Source organism: Choloepus didactylus, chromosome 11, assembly GCF_015220235.1.
Source record: "Choloepus didactylus isolate mChoDid1 chromosome 11, mChoDid1.pri, whole genome shotgun sequence".
Classification (NCBI taxonomy): Eukaryota; Metazoa; Chordata; class Mammalia; order Pilosa; family Megalonychidae; genus Choloepus; species Choloepus didactylus.
Genome location: NC_051317.1, coordinates 67,152,388 through 67,171,323, shown reverse-complemented (window position 1 = coordinate 67,171,323; position 18,936 = coordinate 67,152,388). Strand labels below are relative to the sequence as shown.

General features: G+C 39.6%; 2 protein-coding genes across 6 annotated transcripts in view; one reads left to right on the top strand and one right to left on the bottom strand.

Annotated features, from left to right (window-relative positions):
• Nucleotides 1-17,705, top strand: part of DAB2 (DAB adaptor protein 2) — a 75,287-nt gene extending 57,582 nt beyond the window's left edge. For 3 of the 5 annotated variants that reach the window (XM_037798868.1, XM_037798869.1, XM_037798870.1), the window contains exons 10-15: nt 6,890-7,543; nt 8,507-8,669; nt 12,555-13,184; nt 13,739-13,851; nt 14,456-14,523; nt 16,050-17,705. In XM_037798868.1, coding sequence (XP_037654796.1) covers nt 6,890-7,543; nt 8,507-8,669; nt 12,555-13,184; nt 13,739-13,851; nt 14,456-14,518 — 1,623 coding nt within the window. In that variant the 3' untranslated portion in view covers nt 14,519-14,523; nt 16,050-17,705. The remainder of the gene's footprint in view (nt 1-6,889; nt 7,544-8,506; nt 8,670-12,554; nt 13,185-13,738; nt 13,852-14,455; nt 14,524-16,049) is intronic. The other 2 variants (XM_037798871.1, XM_037798872.1) reach the window with 2 other exon arrangements.
• On the bottom strand, nt 3,667-5,193 carry LOC119506517 (succinyl-CoA:3-ketoacid coenzyme A transferase 1, mitochondrial-like). Its single transcript, XM_037799554.1, has 2 exons — nt 5,183-5,193; nt 3,667-4,979 (listed from the first exon to the last, which is right to left on the bottom strand). The coding sequence occupies exons 1-2, from the start codon at nt 5,191-5,193 to the stop codon at nt 4,139-4,141; spliced, it is 852 nt and encodes a 283-aa protein (XP_037655482.1). The 3' UTR covers nt 3,667-4,138.
• Nucleotides 17,706-18,936: the final 1,231 nt, after the last annotated feature.

Sequence of the window (18,936 nt, the reverse complement as noted above, 5' to 3'; positions counted from 1 at the left end):
GAGGTTCAGAGAATGCTTCTGAGGAAGTGAGTTTCTTGACGTGAGCACAAAAGATGAGAAGGCAATAATTAGGCAGAAGGGAAGTCTAAAATAATGAAGATGTCTGTCTTGGAGTCTCTTCTATCAGGAAATTGTCAAGCAAGCCTACACACCAGGAGGGTTGCAGGAATTTAAGCAGCACATCGAGGATTGGGTGAGATCCTCGCTTCCTAGAGTATTGCAGAGAATGCCAGGCCTGTGAAATCTTGCTGAATAAAATGCCCAGGCCAAACAAGATGGTAAGGAACAGGAACTCCATACACTCTGCACTCTTCAGTGCCCCCAACCCTGTGAGAATGATAACACATAATAGCATTTTAAAGGCCCTAACAAGCCTGCAGTAGAGAAGCCTGTTTGATGTTCTTATAAGCAGTGTGTCTAACTCACTGGTCTATAGAACCTTTCACTCCCCATGTTTATTATTATCTTAGGGATAAACTTTTCAAAGCACTGGATTCATCATCTGAGCTCTGAGCTTGTTATTCCTAGGGAATTTCTTGCCCTCCTTCATTCCTAGCCCCCTCCCAAAGGAAACTGAAATATGAACAACCTACTTTTCAAGCATACTAATATTCAAACAAGTATATTGAGAGAGAGAGAGAGCAAGGGCAAGAAAGCACAAAGGCAAGAAAGCAATGATGGTTTGTTCTGCTTCTGTAGACTTTAAGGAACTCCTGTAAAAGAATAACATGGGTACTTCTGAGTCTCATGAATACAAGTCTGAAACATTTTGGTTTATAGAAATAAAATGCAAATTTTTAACTAACAATATACTAAAACAAGTAAGTGAGAAACAGATACGTGAGAAAACTAAAAAGGCAAAGTATTGTTGGTTGGCTTTGCCACTGTATTACCTATTGACTGTATATCCATAGGTCACAAAATAGATTTATTTCTATTTTATCAAACCAGCATGTTCAAAACTATTCAAATATTATTACAGCAGTTGCTATGGAAGATTTGAAGAAATCAATCTAAATTACCTAGACTTTATTACTGGTGTCCTTGAGCAATATGCCTCTCCTCCAACTTACACAGAATTTTTTTTTTTAAGAGGCTTATAACAACAAACATTTATTTTTCTTGCTCAAGGTTTTGGTCAGCTCCAACTCAGAATATTTTTATGCCATTTCAAATAATGGTGATGTTACAAATTGTCATCACTTAGAACATAATTTTTTTAAATTGGAAAAACACTTGAGCATTATCCTTTTACCCAGCATCTCTAAAATAAAAAGAAAAGCAGTGTTCTCCAGCAACTTGACCATTTGAAAGCATAGTTGTTATGAAAAGAGCTTCAGGTCTGAACCACTACTGAGGAGATTAAATCTGGTGTAAAGGATGAGATCAGGGCACAAAACAAATACAAGTATAGTGAAAACCTGAAATGCTATGGGGTGGGCACAGTGGAGTTGAAATAGAAAGATCAGTGGGGAAAAGCTAGGTACACAGTCGGAATTTGAGTTGGGTATTTGTAGTATTTAGGAAATAGATGGTAATTAGTCTAAGAAATAAATTGGGTTCCATTGTGGATCATTTTGAATGCTAGGATAAGGAAGTTTATCTTAGTTTAGGGAGTACTAGGAAGCACCGAAGGCTTTGAGTAGGGGAATCCTGGATTTGGCAAGCTGTTTGGATGGAATCGTTGGGTAAGATTAACTACCTGGAGAACAGCTAGGCTGTGGAATTCAGTGGTCAAAAGCTTGCCTTTTTGTGGACGGATGGATACCTCTTTGATTACCTGCCATGCCCTCCTGCCTTCCACCCCCACCTCACCTCACAAGAGCTCCTTAAGGGCAGGACTGTAATTCACTTTAATGTTGCCAGTGCCTGACTCAGGTGCTCTGATGATGGCCGAGATGGAGGCAGTGTTGGCAATCCAGGGAAGAGTTAAGAGGCTCTGACCACGGGGGTGGAGGAGTACTGGATCTTTTGGCTGTTGTCAGAAGTAGATTGTTAATCTCAGATTAAGAACAAACCCAACCTGAGGAGAGCCTTATACATTTTACTTATAGGGTGACTATTCAGAAGTCTAACATTGTGGCTCCTGTTTGGTGTCCTAAGAACTTCTTCTGAAGTATTTGAAAAGGAGAACTCTACCAGCAGTGAACAGCCAACTGTTCTAACCAGGAGGTGGCTCATAATAAATGAATGAAAATTGAAATCATAAGCTTTTTTTTTTTTTTTTTTTTTTTCAATTTGGAATATTTATTGTATCTCTTAATGCATTTCTTAACATTCATAGTGCTCTTTAATCAAGAATATAAGGTCATCTACTTAAGTTTTGCCACTCAAGGTTTGAAATATTCTTAAAATTGTATTATCCCAAAGTAACAGACTGGAATGATGAGCAAGTGAGTATGCAAATATAACCACAATTAATAACATGAAGTTTTTTAAATCATAACTCTAACATTGAGACATATTACTCTCATGGACCTGGCACCTTGTAAGAAGGGTCCTTTTTATCAGTACTGGAGAGCATGCTCTCAACCATGCAGTCAGCCAGAAAGGCTAATTGATATATGGAGTGGGCTAGTCACAAAGAAGCTTCTCTCCCCTGCCTCTAATACCTGTACATGACCTAACTGTAACTATCCCTGAAGACAAAGTGAGTTTCAGTGACAACCATTACCTAAAAACATGCATGAATTCCTATACCTAGTGCCAGAGGAACAATGTATTACACTCTATTAAGGCCATCACCCTTGGGCAATAAGATACCTCTGGGGAAAGTTCCTTATAAAATCTAATCCACCATGTTTCATTGACTTCAAATCCTGGATTTGTTCATCATTATTTCATCTATATGGATAAGGCTGAATCAAAGGTCCTCTGTTAAAGGAAGTAGCCTTGACAGAAGAAAAACACTGTTCTGTAGAAAAAATTATTCAATATTTAGAATATTTTCAGGGTAGAAATAAGAGAGCCTGAAAAGAATCTTTCTTATAATCTCTTCGGTCTTTGTGAATATATACACCACAAATTTGTGATAAATTACCCCACAGCCTCTTTTGGCTTAAGAGGAGGTATTATACAAATAGCCTACAGACCTCAATAACACAGAGGAAGGATCTAAAGGACACTTCTGGACTCACAAAAATACTGCAATGTTTTAAAATGAGAAAACCGCCTGAGAAGATCAGTTAGATTTCTAGCCTTCTTCCTATAAGAAGCCTTAGTCTTTAGCAAAGCACAGACGGTTGGTTTGTTTATAGAGGCAACTTCTTGGTAGAATGTCAGCACCAATAGACCATATACCCTTTAGTCTTGCCACTAACCAGTTACTCGTCCCACTCATAGACATTCCTACTTCCTTCTCAGGAGTTCTTGGAAGAGTGGGAGGAAGGGATATTCTAGGAAAACCAGATTTAATCACAAAATCAGAGGCCCTGGTGTTGGAAGCACAACATTGTTGATGAAATTAATACCACAGGATTGTACATTTAAAAATGGTTAAGATGGAAAATTTTATGATATATATATATATATAAATATAGCCACAATAAAAACATTTTTAAGCAGAGGCCACAAAAGAGAGTCAGAGGAAGCTGAAGGAAAAAAATCTTTAAGACAGCATCTTTTTTCCATCACAAATTCATGTATATATTTGTAGTTTTCTCACAGTACTAGTGAAATGCTGCCTCAGGCATACTTATACTCTGGGTGAGGTATTTTTCTCTCTCATCACTTTTTTTTTTTTTCTTTTTACAGTTTATGATTTGGTTAGGGGGGAAAACCTGTCAATGAAACTCTTCCTAAGGGACCGTCTTGTTAAAGCAGCATTTAATTTAACATATATGCTACGGAAGGTGAAGATAAATCCAATGTGAGCACCAATTGTAAAGAAAGCCATCTTAGCACATATGAAACAAATAAAATATATATGTTTTCCTTTTGTTTTACATTACAATGCCATAGCATGCTTGAGAGAACAAAGAAAAACAGCAGTAAAAATCCTAAAATACAAGAAGAAAACTAGTCAAAAACTGCTGTTAAATATATAATTATTATTACTGACTTCCTTCCAATGAAATCCCATGTAGTTAAAATGAAAAAATAAAAACACATGTCCTGGGACAAATGTCTACTCCATATTTCAAGCTGTGATCTGCTGCATTGGCATGAGTTTTGGTGAAACTGCAAAATCACACCCAGTGTTCTTCCGTATGTCATCCACTGTCAGGCCTTCCCAGAGTTCAATCAGAGTCAGCCCCTTCTTCTTGTCCACGTCAAACACTGCCTTCTCAGTAATAATGCGGTTGACACATTGCTTTCCAGTCAGTGGCAATGTACATTTCTCCATGATTTTATGTGCATCTCCCTTTGCAGAATGTTCCATGGTGACGACCACTTTGGTTCTGGCACTGGACACTAAATCCATAGCACCTCCCATTCCTTTCACCATCTTCCCAGGTATCATCCAGTTAGCCAGGTCACCATATCGGGACACCTGCATTGCTCCTAGCATTGTCAGATTGACATGTCCTCCTCTAATCATTGCAAATGATTCATCGCTGGAGAAAAAAGATGCTCCTGGAAGAACAGTAACTGTTTCTTTGCCTGCATTGATTAGATCTGCATCAACTTCATTTTCTAATGGATATGGGCCCAAACCCAGGATTCCATTTTCACTTTGAAGATGAACAGTCATATTTGGGCTGATATAGTTGCTGGCCAGAAGAGGGATACCTATGCCCAAATTAGCATACATGCCATCCTCAAATTCAAGAGCTGCTCGCTTGATGATACATTCTCTTACATTATCTCCAGGTTTACCAGATTCGGTTTTTCCGTCCCCTTCTTTCCGGACTGACAAACGCTCAATTCTTTTCTCATATTTTTCTCCCTTTATAAGACGATGAACATAAATCTTAGGAATATGGATCTCCTCTGGGGCAAATGATCCAATATCCACAATTTCTTCAACAGATTTTATGCTGTGTTCTCAGGCATTCCTCCCAGTTCAGGTTGGTGTATGATGAATGGATGGTCTCGTTTGTCCCCCCGCAGTTATTCTGGATTATTTACTAGTTGTTTCTGGTTTTTTGTAGTTGTTCCAGGGGGACTACTTAGCTTCCACTCCTCTCTATGCCGCCATCTTGCCCCCGCCTCCACAGAGGTGTTTTTTGCCCTGTCTCACCTAGCCACCATTTTAGGTTCCCCCTCTAATTCCACTTTTGAGAAACCAATTCTCCAAATGCTGAAATCATAAACTTTTGTAATTAATTTTATCCTGTCTTTTGATTATAAAAATCCTTACATTGAGAAGTCCTCCAATTTATTGCTTTGATTTTTTGTTATTTTTTTAATTACAAGCTCATCCTTCTGACATTTGTCCAGTTATAAAGAGAGAGCCTGGCTTAAAAAAGTTGTCTTTATACTTCACATTAAAGGAAACTGAACGATAAAATACCATTTGGGTTTGATTTTGCTGTTTCTCTTATGGTTAGTAAGTAAGATATAAACTTTCTAAAAGCTTTTGCTTTTCTCTAAATGCCATGGAGGCCTGTTCAGGCTTTCTTTTTACTTAGTGGTTTGAGAATTCCTTATTCCCTAGAGGTTGCTTTTGGTCCCAGATGATCAAAATATTTAGTAATCTAGTCAGGGTACTGCTTGACCCCTAACTTCCATTTCATCTAGGCATTTTTTATTGTTTATATTCGTCTATGGCCAGCTTAGTTAAGTAGGGAATGGATCAAAGTCAGTCAGTGGGAAGATCTGTCAGCATTACAGCTCTATCCAAAGGTGAATCCTAATTAGTTACATTATTGAATAAACACATATTGCATTTATCAAATTTACTGGGTGTTTTGCTGGGAAGGATCTTATCTTGAGAACCCAGATAACAAACATAAGAGAAAAATGATAGAGAGGGAATAAGATTAGTAGAGTTATGCATCTAGTATGTCTTTCACAACAACTCTTAAATCCACATCTCCACCCTATACATAAATGAAACATTAGGCATTGGTTGATTTTAACCACAAAATACATGTTATGACTGTTTAACCCCCAGAAACTCTAAGCTATATTATGAGAAAATGTACAAGGCAGGAAAATATATATTATGTTAAATTATATCAGTATTTTAAGTGTCACTTTCCTAGAATGGCATAGACAAAAAGAACAGGTCTAGAGAAGAGAGAAGGTGAGGTTGGGAGATCCACCTTGGCTAACAGCATCACGAGAGCCTTAAATATTTACGGAGGCATACCTGACAGGCTGTCACATAAGGGGGAATTCTTTGCCCCAGAGAAAAGAATTGGACCTATTATAGGGAAATGTATTTGCCTATACTAACAACCAGACTATAACTTCCTAACAACTAGAACTATAAACTATGTATAAGCAAGCCTATGAATTCACTCATTTAGGGAGGTGAAGATAAATGACTTTTAGGGTACGGTAGGAATTGATACATCAGGTAGAAAGCTGATCTAGGCTTCTGAGATCACTTCTTTCTTTCAGGCTCAGTATACTTAGATAATCATTTCAAGGGAGTTGATTGCTAGTCACTTTCTAAAAGCATAAATGGAAGCAATGATCATAATCGGATCCAATCCGCATGTGAGAAACAGAATGGATAAAGTAAATGGCAGTAAGATTTCACTTAATGAAAGGCCAACAAAGTTTAGATTTAAATGAAAGGACATGGGGAAAGGGCACAAAGAACCTATCATGCAACTGGTAAATGCACACAAGGAGGTGATGGGGACTTGGTGACAGTCAACTAATTTGTCAAGACCAAATTCTAGTGGGAACTTCGATAATCCTTACCCTATGTAGCATTCTCATTTGAAGTCACATGAACTAACACTTGCTTTTTTTTTCTTTCCAAATATGATAGGAAAGCAAAGATATCCTGTTAGTGGATCTAAACTCTGAAATCGACACCAATCAGAATTCTTTAAGAGAAAATCCGTTCTTAACAAATGGCACCGCCTCCTGCTCTCTTCCTCGACCGAAGCCTCAGGCATCCTTCTTGCCTGAAAATGCTTTTTCTACCAATCTCAACTTCTTTCCCACCCCTAATCCTGATCCTTTCCGTGACGATCCTTTCACACAACCAGACCAATCGGCACCTTCTTCGTTTGATTCTCTCAAATCTCCAGATCAGAAGAAAGAGAATTTGAGTAGCTTGTCTACTCCACTGAGTAATGGGCCCCTGAATGGTGATGTTGATTATTTTGGTCAGCAATTTGACCAAATCTCTAACCGGACTGGAAAACAGGAGGCTCAGGCAGGCTCGTGGCCCTTTTCGAGTACGCAGACACAGCCAGCAGTGAGAACTCAGAATGGGGTATCTGAAGGAGAACAGAATGGCTTTCATATCAAATCTTCCCCCAACCCTTTTGTGGGAAGCCCTCCAAAAGGACTGTCAGTACCGAATGGCATAAAGCAGGACTTGGAAAGCTCTGTCCAGTCCTCACCACATGACTCCATAGCCATTATCCCACCTCCTCAAAATACCAAACCAGGAAGAGGCAGAAGGACTGCTAAGGTGAATTGTCTTCTCCACATATCCATTCGCAGAATGCATGTTCGGTACCAAAGGGTGGTGTGATGTGAGCTCTCTTTCCTGCTGCTCTTGTGGTTTCCTGTGTGGCTGTAAAATAGAAGGTGGGATAAGGCACGTCGATTCTCCAAGAATACCTTCTTCTAATCGCCACCCTTCTCCAACCTCTCAGCAGTGTTTTGTCACTTCCTACTTTTCTTAAACGTGTCTTGTCACTTATTATTATTAACTAAACACAAGTTTTTCTGTTTTTAATGCTGCTATGCTTCTGTACCTCTGGTAAGTTTGATTGCCGTGTTCTGGGAGGGGAGGGTTGAGAATTCTCATGATTCCCTTTGTAATTCCCCCACACTAACACACAGCCCCCACACCCGTCATATTGCAGTCATGTCCAAGTTGGTAGTGTAACATTCTCGAGTTTGCCTCCTCTTTAAATGCTGACTGAGTAATCCATTGTCTTAGAAGAAACTTGTGTTTTATTATTACCACTCCTGTACAGCTTCAGTCAAAAGCAGTTTAAAAAACTCATTTAAACATGCAGATTGTCCTAATGATTAGGACTGAGATCATCTCTATGTGGACTGATTTAAAGTCCAGTAGAATGATCAAAAATATTTAGACAACTTATAGTTGCTCTTTCCTTCTGAACTTCAAGCTTTTAGCTAATGAGGAGACCAGACAGACACAAATGTGTGAATGAGCAAAATAGATTTTACTTTGAGAGTCCTAAGTGGTGGTAGTCATAGTTACCAAGACCCAACATTCTACCCATGGCAGCGATCTCTGTCTTTTTATCTTTTTGTCTTTTTGTGTTTTTTTGTACTTGTTGTTGAATAGTAATAGGACAATTTTTATTTTTGTGGTTTTCAATGTGGGGGTAAGGAGTAAAAAACAGCTATGTTTCAAGATTACTGAGTAACTCTTCTGTCTCCCTCCCTACCCTGTCAGTCTTCAGCCAGTGACTTGCTCCCATCAGACCTCTTTGCTCCTCCTGTCTCAGAATCTCCAGGCCAGATGTCACCTACAGGACAACCTGCAACCCAACAGACCAACCCTCTGGATCTCTTCAAAACAAGTGTTTCTGTCCCAGTAGGGCCCCTTACGGGTCTAGGTAGGTGCCTAGAAACCAAATTAGGTATGGCTCAATCCCTTCAGTTCATAAAATGAAGACACAGAGGAGGAGGGCTCTTCATATCCACAGAAGGTTCCATGGACATGCGATTTGAGCACTCAAGAGTGCCCTCTCTCTTTTACCCCTGTACAACTCCACCTCCACATGATAATCTTGACTTACAACTAAAAAGTGGGTTTCTTTCCCATTTTCAATATTTGCACTTACCCGAACCAAATGTAATGCTTCCTAGAAGATCCTTCCTGGAAGGATTCTGAAGCTCAGACCAACTTCAGTGGGAAAAAGGGATGAGATGAGAGAGCCTTGTCCGTCATCTGGAAAAAGTAGCACCGTGCATGCCTGCTGTGTAATTTGCTACTACTGGATTGAGGGGCTATCTCATCTCAAAACTAAATATCCTCTTGGAAGGCCAAGAGATGTAGTCTGAAGCAAGTGCAAGCCATAAAATGAAAGTCCCTAAGTTCTGAACCCAGTTTAGCTCTCTTACCAAGGCATTATGCTAAGTGTGGGACAGGCAGATATGATCAGTCTCCGAATACTTTAACCTTGGCAGATCCTCGCCAACATTTTGGCTGGCTGACTGTCTTAATAGAGTTTGAAGATAAGTACTAGAAACCTAAAGTTGAAAAGGGCACAGAGACATGGGAGAGACATAATTTTATCAGATACCTGGACATGCTGGCACTCTCATCCAAACAGGTGTCACACTCGTGTGAACCACTGAGCCACCTGTGGCAGGGCACTGACGAAGAGCTCCTGGCTGAGGGTTGGCCCTCCTACTCTTCACCCGCAGCCTCAGATCTCTTCTGAGTCCATGATGCAGTTTTCAGGCACTTCAACAATAGTCTTTGCTGCCCTGCTGGGGACTCTTTGTTTTTTGTTTTTGTTTTTTTTTTTTTTGCTTCTTGGCACCTCTACAAGCTCCAAATAGACTGGCTTGGGAGGGGGGTAGAGATGAAGAGTGTCTTTTGACCAGGGATATTGGCTTTCTCTGCCTCCTGCAGAGTCAGTCATCAGGATCCTTTTTTTCTTGTCTTTACTCTGCTTTGTGTCCACAAAGGAATATAGTTTGGTTCTGTCATATTAAGTCTGTTAAATCATACCTGGAGTGGGGTGGTGCAAGTTACCTGACTGCCAAGTGGCCGAAATTCATGGAGTGTGAGGTGAACTTGTTCCAGGTCTCTGCTTGCATTTACACCATCAAGAAACTCTCCCTCAGTGCTTCATGTCTCTCTTCTTACCTCTTTCTCACCCCATCACCAAATGGAGCTGGTTGGTACCTTCCCTCATGGAAGGGTAGAGAGCTTGCATGTAGTGCCTGCAACTAAATAACGTTTCAGAGCTTTGTACTCTAATATCAATGCCCTGAAGAATTTTTACAGCCAATATTCAAGTCAGCCTGAAAATACAGCTGGACCCTATAACTGTTAATTTATTCAGACAAGTGAAGCTTTTTGGCTAGGTGCCCCTGTTGAGGCCTTGGGGTATACAACTGCAGAATACTGATGATTCTTCCAAGTTTGAACATGGAACTCAAACTGAGCTCTACAGTATAGCCCCTGTCCACTAGCAGGAATCCTCAGCCAAACCATGGAAGGTTGTAGGTCTGGCTTCCGCTGGACCCAGCTGGGAGACTGTCTCCTTTGGAAAACCCGGTGGGGGTAGGGGTGGGGTGTCAGGGGAGGGTATTGTAGAAAACAGAGCTCTCAGCTTTGACTTGCTGCCCCAAGTGTTTTAATCTAGCTTCAGAAGGTAATAAAACTAACTTTTTAAAAACCCACTTCCTTTTTCCTTACCCTTTACCCCTTCTTCCTCCAGCAGGGCCTTAAAGGTCTTAGAAACACAATGTGTGGGATCTGGTAGATGGGAATGAAGGCTGCCATGAGTATATACCAGGAAAGCCATCAACTCCTGGCAAATATTTTTCTTTTATCACCACTCCCACTAATACATCTGTAACTAAAGCCACACATTTTCCTAAGGGGAAGTTAGTCATCCAACATGAAGCATGATAAAATTCTACACTAATTCTTACACATGTAATTGGTGGAAATTATTAGTAAGTGACTCTGACTTTCGTTAATAAAACTTAAGTAGATTTGTTTTGAAATGCTAGCAGTAACTGTTCAAACTAAACCCACTTTTAGAAACCTGTATTATAGATTCGAAGAGAACTTTACCCTTGAATAGTCATATAAGGACTTTAGTTCAAATGAAGTCTTAAAGTCTGCATTATTAAATAGTATGTGAATTAACGTACCATTAGAAAAAAAAAAAAAATAGTCCTGTCGCTTGATGCCAAGGAGGCAAAGTGAGAGGATAGGGTGCTGGATTTGGAGATGGGGTGCCTGAGTGCTAGCCTGTACTGCCACAGGCTGACTTTTCCAATACCTAGTTCCCTATCTCAAAAACAAGATAACTGACCCTGAAACCCACCGCTCTCTGCGAGCATGCCATAGGCATTCATGGCCATAGGCCAGAGTTCTTAACAATAGAATTGAGTCAAGTAACACCAATCTCCAGTAGTAAGAAGCTTTGAGATAGAATATCTTAAGATTTTTTTTCTTTCTTTTTTGTTGTTGTTGATTACCAATTGTGTATTGAGAGCAGTAAGAGGCTCCACAACACCCAATAAGCCAGTTCTGAGGTTGCTTTTCCCCAAGATAAAGTTTAACAGCTCCAGCTTCTTCAGTGTTTCTCAAAATACAAAAGAAAAAAAGGATAGAGGTCATCTTTTTCTGATGGCAAATCTGACTCTGGCAGGAGGAGGGAGTGAAAGCTACTTCACACATATACAGACAGGGGTATACAGACACCTTTAAGATAGAAAACATCATCCACTGAACAACATCTTCTGAGTATTTCTTGCTTGGGCAGTAAAAACATTCATAACCTTTTCTGCTCAAAAGCTGAATAGGTGTGGAGCTGAATTTAGGTTTTCTGTTAGTGGTGAGAGTTTTACTGGATTAAATAATATGCCCTACATATTAGAACATCAGGGAATCAGCCTCTCAAGAAGAGGGGTATGGATGTGGGTGTGTGTGTGTGCGCATATCATTGAGACCTAGATTTGGGTGATTTTTGAATCAATATAGCAATGATACTGGAAATGGGGCCATTCAGCCACAAAAATCAGATGCCCTGACTCAGGCAATTAGTTACCTTGAAAGGGTTTTTTGGTTTCATATTGGCTTCCCTCCCTCCTTCGTCTTTTAAATATTCTGTTCTAACTTCTGGCAGTGTTTAGTGAGTGACACATAGGAGGAAGCACTTTTTTTAAAAAAATAGTCATCCCAGGACAACCAGCTTTTCCTCGAGTTTTGTATATAAAAATCTAAAGCTATCTTGGCATCAACCAACTTTTTCTTCCTCTTATATAGCTATGTCTACCTTGGCAACATGAAAAATAAGGAAACTTTGAAATGGTTTCTTCAGGATGCAAGCATGTTGAGGGTTAATGTACACGCATGATAGCTGATTTCTGTAAAATTCCAGACATGAACCAGCTGCCAGGTTAAAAGATCAAATCAGTTACTCAGAGTACCCAGTGGGGAATCCTAACTACTTCATATTCAGGATCATTTGGATACATAAATACATTCATTCAACCAAAAAAAATTCCTTTTATTGACAGGCTGTTCTAGTTTCAAATATATTAATATAGGATTTTGAATGCTAGCTGTATTAGTTGCTAACTATGGGAGCAATTTAATTCCTGGGAGCCTTTATGTTCCTATCAGCCCCAAGGCTTAATGAAGGCATTTGCCAAGTAGATCTTCTGTAAATGCTCCCCAGTCATGCTTTTTGAAACTCAAGCGTCCTCTTCAAGCTCATCTGATGTGTATGTTCTCTCTTCTCCTTCAGGTGGTGTACCAGTTACACCCCCTCAGGCAGGACCATGGAACCCCCCACCATCCTTAGTCTTCAATCAGTCCCCTTCAGTGGTCCCAGGAGCTATTGTGGGTGGTCAACCTTCAGGATTTGGTCAGTCGCTTATTTTTGGCACAAGACCAGCTGTTCCAGGTTGGAACCAGCCTTCATCCTTTGCAACCTCAACCTCCCCTCCAGCCTCTGCTGTTTGGGGCCCTTTAGCATCTGTGGCAGTTAACGCTTGGCCCTCAACAACCTCCTTAGGGAATCCTTTTCAGAGCAATGTCTTTCCAGCTCCTGTGCCAGCCCAATCCTCTTCTATGCTCCCTTCTCTTCTGGTCGCTCCTCCTCAGCCACCTCCTAGAACTGCTGCTGCCCAGGACATCTCCAAAGATGCCTTCACTGCCTTAGACCCACTAGGGGATAAAGACGTTAAGGAAGTAAAAGAAATGTTTAAGGACTTACAACTGCGGCAGCCACCTGTACCTGCAAGGAAGGGAGAACAGTCTTCCTCTGGGACTTCCAGTGCTTTCTCCAGTTATTTTCACAGCAAAGTTGGCATTCCTCAAGATAATGCAGACCATGATGACTTTGATGCTAATCAATTGTTGAGCAAAATCAATGGTAAGCTACTTGCTTTTCCACTGTACCGAGTGTTGCTACTGTTTAATGGGCCACAGAGTCCCTCAGAAGGACCCTCTCCCACCCAACAACAGCCTTGCTGTTGCTTCTTTTGATGATCAGTAGTTGTGGAAATAACTGAAAAAAAAAAAAAAAAAGGAAAAGAAAGGAAAGGAAACTTAAGAACTGGCCTAATACTGCCCTCTTGTGACAGTTCTTAAAAGTGCTGCCAGGAGCTACTGAAAATTCAATGGCTTGTAACATTTGGAGAGCTGTATAAAAAAATTGCATCCATTCTTCATGGCCTTAACGGAGGTCTTAAGTGAAGTGAGCATATTCCACTTCAAGAAACGAGGAATGCTTCCTCTTCTGAAAAGGGGTGGATTTACCTGTAATGATCATTGGAGGTTGTCATTTGCTGGCAATTTTTGCTCCACTCATGTAAATTTCCCATCCAAAGTATGGTACTAATATTCATAGAAAAGCCTGATAGGGGTACTTGTGCATGTACTTCAGGGGAGCACGTCCACTGACTGACTGGGTTTTTCTCCTCCTAGAACCACCAAAGCCAGCTCCAAGACAAGGTGCCCTGCCAGTTACCAAATCTGCTGACAATGCATTTGAGAACCCTTTCTCTAAAGGTTCTTTCAGTTCTTCACCACAAATCCCTGTAAGTATGAGTTACTAGAAGTTGTTGCTCCAAAGTACATGCCATATACAGCTATCATCTCCTGAATTATGCTTGCTTTTATAATAACTTTTTGATTATGCATGTATAACTAAGATTTACCATTGAGAACCAGCCTGGTATAAACATTAATTCAAACTGGAGAATTATTTTTGCAGGGACTACTATCTCCTGAATTTGAGAAATGGATAACATGTAGCAAAAGTTCTTCAATGTATTTCACTTAACCTGGTAATTGAAAGCATTTTTGGAGAAAATTGAGCCAAAATACTCTCTTTAAAAAAAAATCTGTTGATGATTTAAGTTCTTAATGTTCCACCCATGGATTTATAGCTCAGAAAACTAACACTTCCCATTTTGGGTAGGTGAATGTACCTGAACTTTGATTTTGATATAAATAAATAATCAACTTATGTACCACCATCTACAAGGAGGCAAACACAAGTCATTGTAAACCCATAAAATGTCGGATTGATTCCATGATTTAAGTGGTTTTTAAAGGAATTTGAGAAGTCTTAATTATAGGTTTCCTTACAACTGCAATTCTGCAATTATACTTATTGACCAGATGGTTTAATCCCTATAGGTGGCTCCTCAACCCACAGCTCCTAATGTATATAGGGATCCTTTTGGAAATCCATTTGCATAACTTCTGTAAGTAAAGATCTTATTAAGCTTATTTTGGGGCGGTTGGTAAGGAAAGGTGGCACAAGTGGCAAAAATTTAAATTTAGAATTGGGAAGAGGTTAAATATCTGTAATTTAGGAGCAATAGTCATGAAAATCTATGCTTTAACTAATCCAATAATAACTAGGCTGGGCATTTAAGAATAGACTTTATGTACATCAAAAATTAGTAATATTCGCTTAGGGTATTGTCTCGTGTTTTTGATGTTTCAGTTCTGTATTGAGGTAAAAATAATACAAAACAGCTTTCTGGCTTTTCACATTTATATTGAAGATCTGCAAAACTTGCTAGTAATAACTTGGTTTCCTGTAAGAGGTTTAAATTCTGAAGACCTTCTGAAGATTCCAAGTAAGCCAGCTAGACAGATGAGGACCACAGCTCTTCTACCTCCTTAATCAATATTTATTTCTTTGTGAGGGGCTCCAATTAAAGATAGTATGAAACAGTCTAACAGGATTAAATCCTAAAGTAGTGACAGCTGCTAATATCTCCTAAGCAGTGTACATTCAAAATGAATCTGAAGGTTGATTCTTTTCTCTACTGGCCTTTATTTTAGATAAGTTGTTAGTTACAACCACTTTCGACTCAAACCCCGTTAGGGCTCTGTGTAATACTTTCTTAAAAGTAATTGACAGCAACTTCGTTCTGAGCTCAAAGTTGATAGGGAAAAGGAGGCTGATTTCCCACCTTAGAGGAGGTAGGGCACAGCTGGTAGGAATAGAACAACAGGAAGAACAAAAAGAACCCAAACTATTTTTATCAGTCTTGCCCTATCCAAGTGGAACTATAAACTATGTCTTGACCCTTTTGGAATTTAATTATTTTAAATAGAGAAATATCTTAAATCTGACATCAACAGTAATAATTGAGTTTGTTTGCAATTTGGATCATTCTCCCTCATTTTAGTTAAACAGTTATGGTAGCTGTGTTTTTTAAAGTGCTTCTTCATAAATTCTGCTTCGGAAACTTGGTGACATTATTAAAATGCAAATTCCTGGGCTCTACCCCAACCCTAAGGAATCCTTCTCTGGTGCTGATTAAAATGAGGAAAGGCCTCATTTTAATAAGCATCTAGGTGAGTCTAATGCTAATAAAGCTCTGTAGTAGGTAATCACCCACAGCTGGAGAGGAAAACATACCCAAATGAATAGAAAGGAATCCACTAGGGGTCAAAGAGGATTGTTTGGGCTGAATAGAGTTGACTGGAAATTCGCTTTAGAGGCCCTTTATTCTTTAGGTCTTGAAGGAGGGCAAGTTTAGGATCAAACTGCTAAATTAGTAGATTGGGTGGGGAGAACCATCGTGGGAGAAAGAAGCTTACCATTATTGAGCACTCACATTTTATATGTTCTATATCTATTATTTTAGTCAATCCTCACATCAGCCCTAGAAGATACAATTACTGATCTTTTTAACAATGACTTGATACTTAAAACATTGACAGTCAGTCCTGTAAATTTTAACGAGTTTTTTTCTTCTCTATACTTCTCTAGGAACTTGGTATGCTGACGATCCAGAGGAACAAAAAGGTTGGCTTTTTTAGCAGTCAAGGACAAAGCTAATAGCCAGATGCGTCCTGACCTCTGCCCTTGTTCCAGCTTTGACATATTATCTGTTGCCTTATTTCTTGCTGCCTCTTGGACCTGTAAAATGCCTTTCACTTCCTGTCTAGGTTAAAGCTAAACTGAGTCTGTGGCTTTAAATAAATTCAGAAGCTCAACTCTCTAGCTTAAATGTAAATGCAGTAGTTTCCATACTTGAGCCCTTGCCTATTGTGTCCGTAGAACCTTCTAGAACACTCTACCATGTACCCTCTGATTGGGAGATGCAGCCACTACAAACCCCTCAGATCATACTGTTTTGAATAAATTTTCAAATCTTTACCATTCAAAGTTGTTTGGGGTTGTGTTTTAGGGCTTAAAACCTAAAGATTGTAGTAGAACGAACAGAACACCTCTTACATCTCGCTTCAGATCATCACAGAGAACTTTTAAAGTAAAACTGAAGCAAGTCTAACTTCTCCTTAGGCACTTTGGAATTAACAGATGTGGCTTCTCCTCTTTCCAAAGCTCAGTTTTCTCCATAAGGCAAGAGCATCCTTTTTCCAATCTCTTGCTAGCTATTACAAATGAGGGAAAAGCAGGTGACTGTTCTCTCCTTCTGATTCTCTTTTCAGTCAACTTTGCTCCTGGGTTCCTACAGCATTACCTCCCTTTCACACACAACAGGGTTTTAGGGGGAAAAACCGATCTGGAGCCTCTCTACCTTTTCATTAATTAGAATTGCAAATGGACACAACCTTAATTCTTCCTATGGAATTGAAGGTCATTCTCTTGAGCTGAAGTTCTAGAAGAGCAGATAATGTTGATGAGAAACTGAAATCACCCCATCAATAAAGGACTGTATTCTGAAGAGCAGCCCGTCACAAAGCTAAATGTGATCGTGCCAAACATACTAGGTGCTTATTTTGGGTCATAGTAGCCCTTTATCAAGTAACTGGAAAATTTTCTTGAAGCCGCGGTCTCATAGGTAGTAGGAAGATAAGTGAAAAATGATACAAGTGTTTTTTGTCACTTAAAATCTAACGTCTACAGTATTTTTCCCCTCCTAAATGTGGAAACTTTCCTAGTTCATTTTCAGTTCTATTGTTAGCACAGTTCTAAAGAGTATGTTCTTGCCAAAATAATTATTTTTTAATATTGGGTTTTTAAATATTGTCTCTCAGACCTTAATGCTCAGGTTCTTGTGGGTGTTAATCAGCCACATATAATGTTACTTTTAGGTGGAAGAAGAAAGTGACTGCTAAGGATCTAAACAAGATGGTGACCTCATGAACCTCTATTGATTAGCTCAAAATAGTCTACGCTAAATTCCTGTGGTTATATGTCTAATGGTAAGAGCTGAACATATGGCATTATTTTCCATCTGGCTTCCTACTTAGTCATTGTAAACACAGACTTCACATAGCATTTTAAATGTCCAAATATTGAATGTGCTAAACTGGAGGCAACTATTTCTAGGGAGTTGCATTTTTGAAAGTGATGTTCAGCCACACAGTTGTTTTATACGTACTTATTTTCTCTTGTGCACTTTTCTGTATGCAAATAAAGCTATAAATTTACTCATTTTAATAAACTGGAATGGCAGAATCTCATGTGTTAGCCTCAGTTTATTCTATTATTTGAACCCTGCTTTGGATTGATGTTAGGGATGAGATATAAACACACCAGTCTAAAAGTGAGCAAATGTTAGTTAAAATACATTCTGAATTGTCACAAAGATGATAAGAAAGCAGAAATCCATGAAATAGGTCCATGAGTAAATTATCATCTGATCTCCTTCAACACCTTTTTCTCCTCTCTCAGCCCCGCTCACACCTCCCTTCCAAGGAGTTTACTATATGTCCTAGCTGAGCAACCTCAGCTGGCATTCCACAGTGCATTACTTGTTATGCCTTTTACCCTTTGCCTCCCCTTGTTCCTTTTTTCATTTATCTTTGACCCACTCCTCCAGGGGCCAGCCTGGTCCACTCAGGAGTGCTGCTTGGGGAGGGGTATGGGCCCATGAAGACATTTTTAGCCCCAGGACCCTCAAACACAAAAGTTTAAGGTTCTCATTTATTTCAAGAAGACATGGATCTACAGAGAAGAGGTCCCCAAGGCAGGACTTGATGGATATAGAAATCTTGGTATTAAACTTAATTCCTGTAAGTAGCAAGCAAACTTGACTTTGGAGGGAAAGGAGTTGTTAATTGGAGTTTCCCATAATAGATTGTCCAGTGCTACTTCCCTACCCACCCCAGCTTTTTTTTTCCCCCCTTCACTGAAACATTTGGTCCTTTTCTGATTTTTCTGATGATACTTAGATAGAATATAGAGGAAACAGACTCCACAGAGAAAAAGCTTCCAGTAGAGCTGAAAGCAAGCCATGGATGAGTCAGAAAAGGCTGCTGATGTGGTTATACAAATTACCTGGCTGATCCAGGTGCCTTCCAGAGTGACTAACCCATTTTTGCCTATGTGCTGTTTTCTTATGGCTTAATCTTTAAGGTCTTGCCAGAGATTAACATCATTTATATGTAAGGGGTTGGGGGAAGCATTCATTTTAGTGCACTATTCACTGCTTACCGAGTTATCCCTATAAAGTGGAAACAGCTATCCTTATGGTCTCTTTAGTAGCTGTGGTATTCACACTTGTGTGCCAGAAGTTCAGCTTTTCACAGTAACCCCCTTATCCCTGGAAGAGAGTTTCATTTAAGTACCGTATATATCTAAGCTAAAAACAACGTAAACTGTGTGCCCCTCAATTTCTCACATGCAAGTAATAAAAAGCAAGGTATTGATTTTCTCTAGATAATCTCGTACGTGTGGAGTGTTTTAC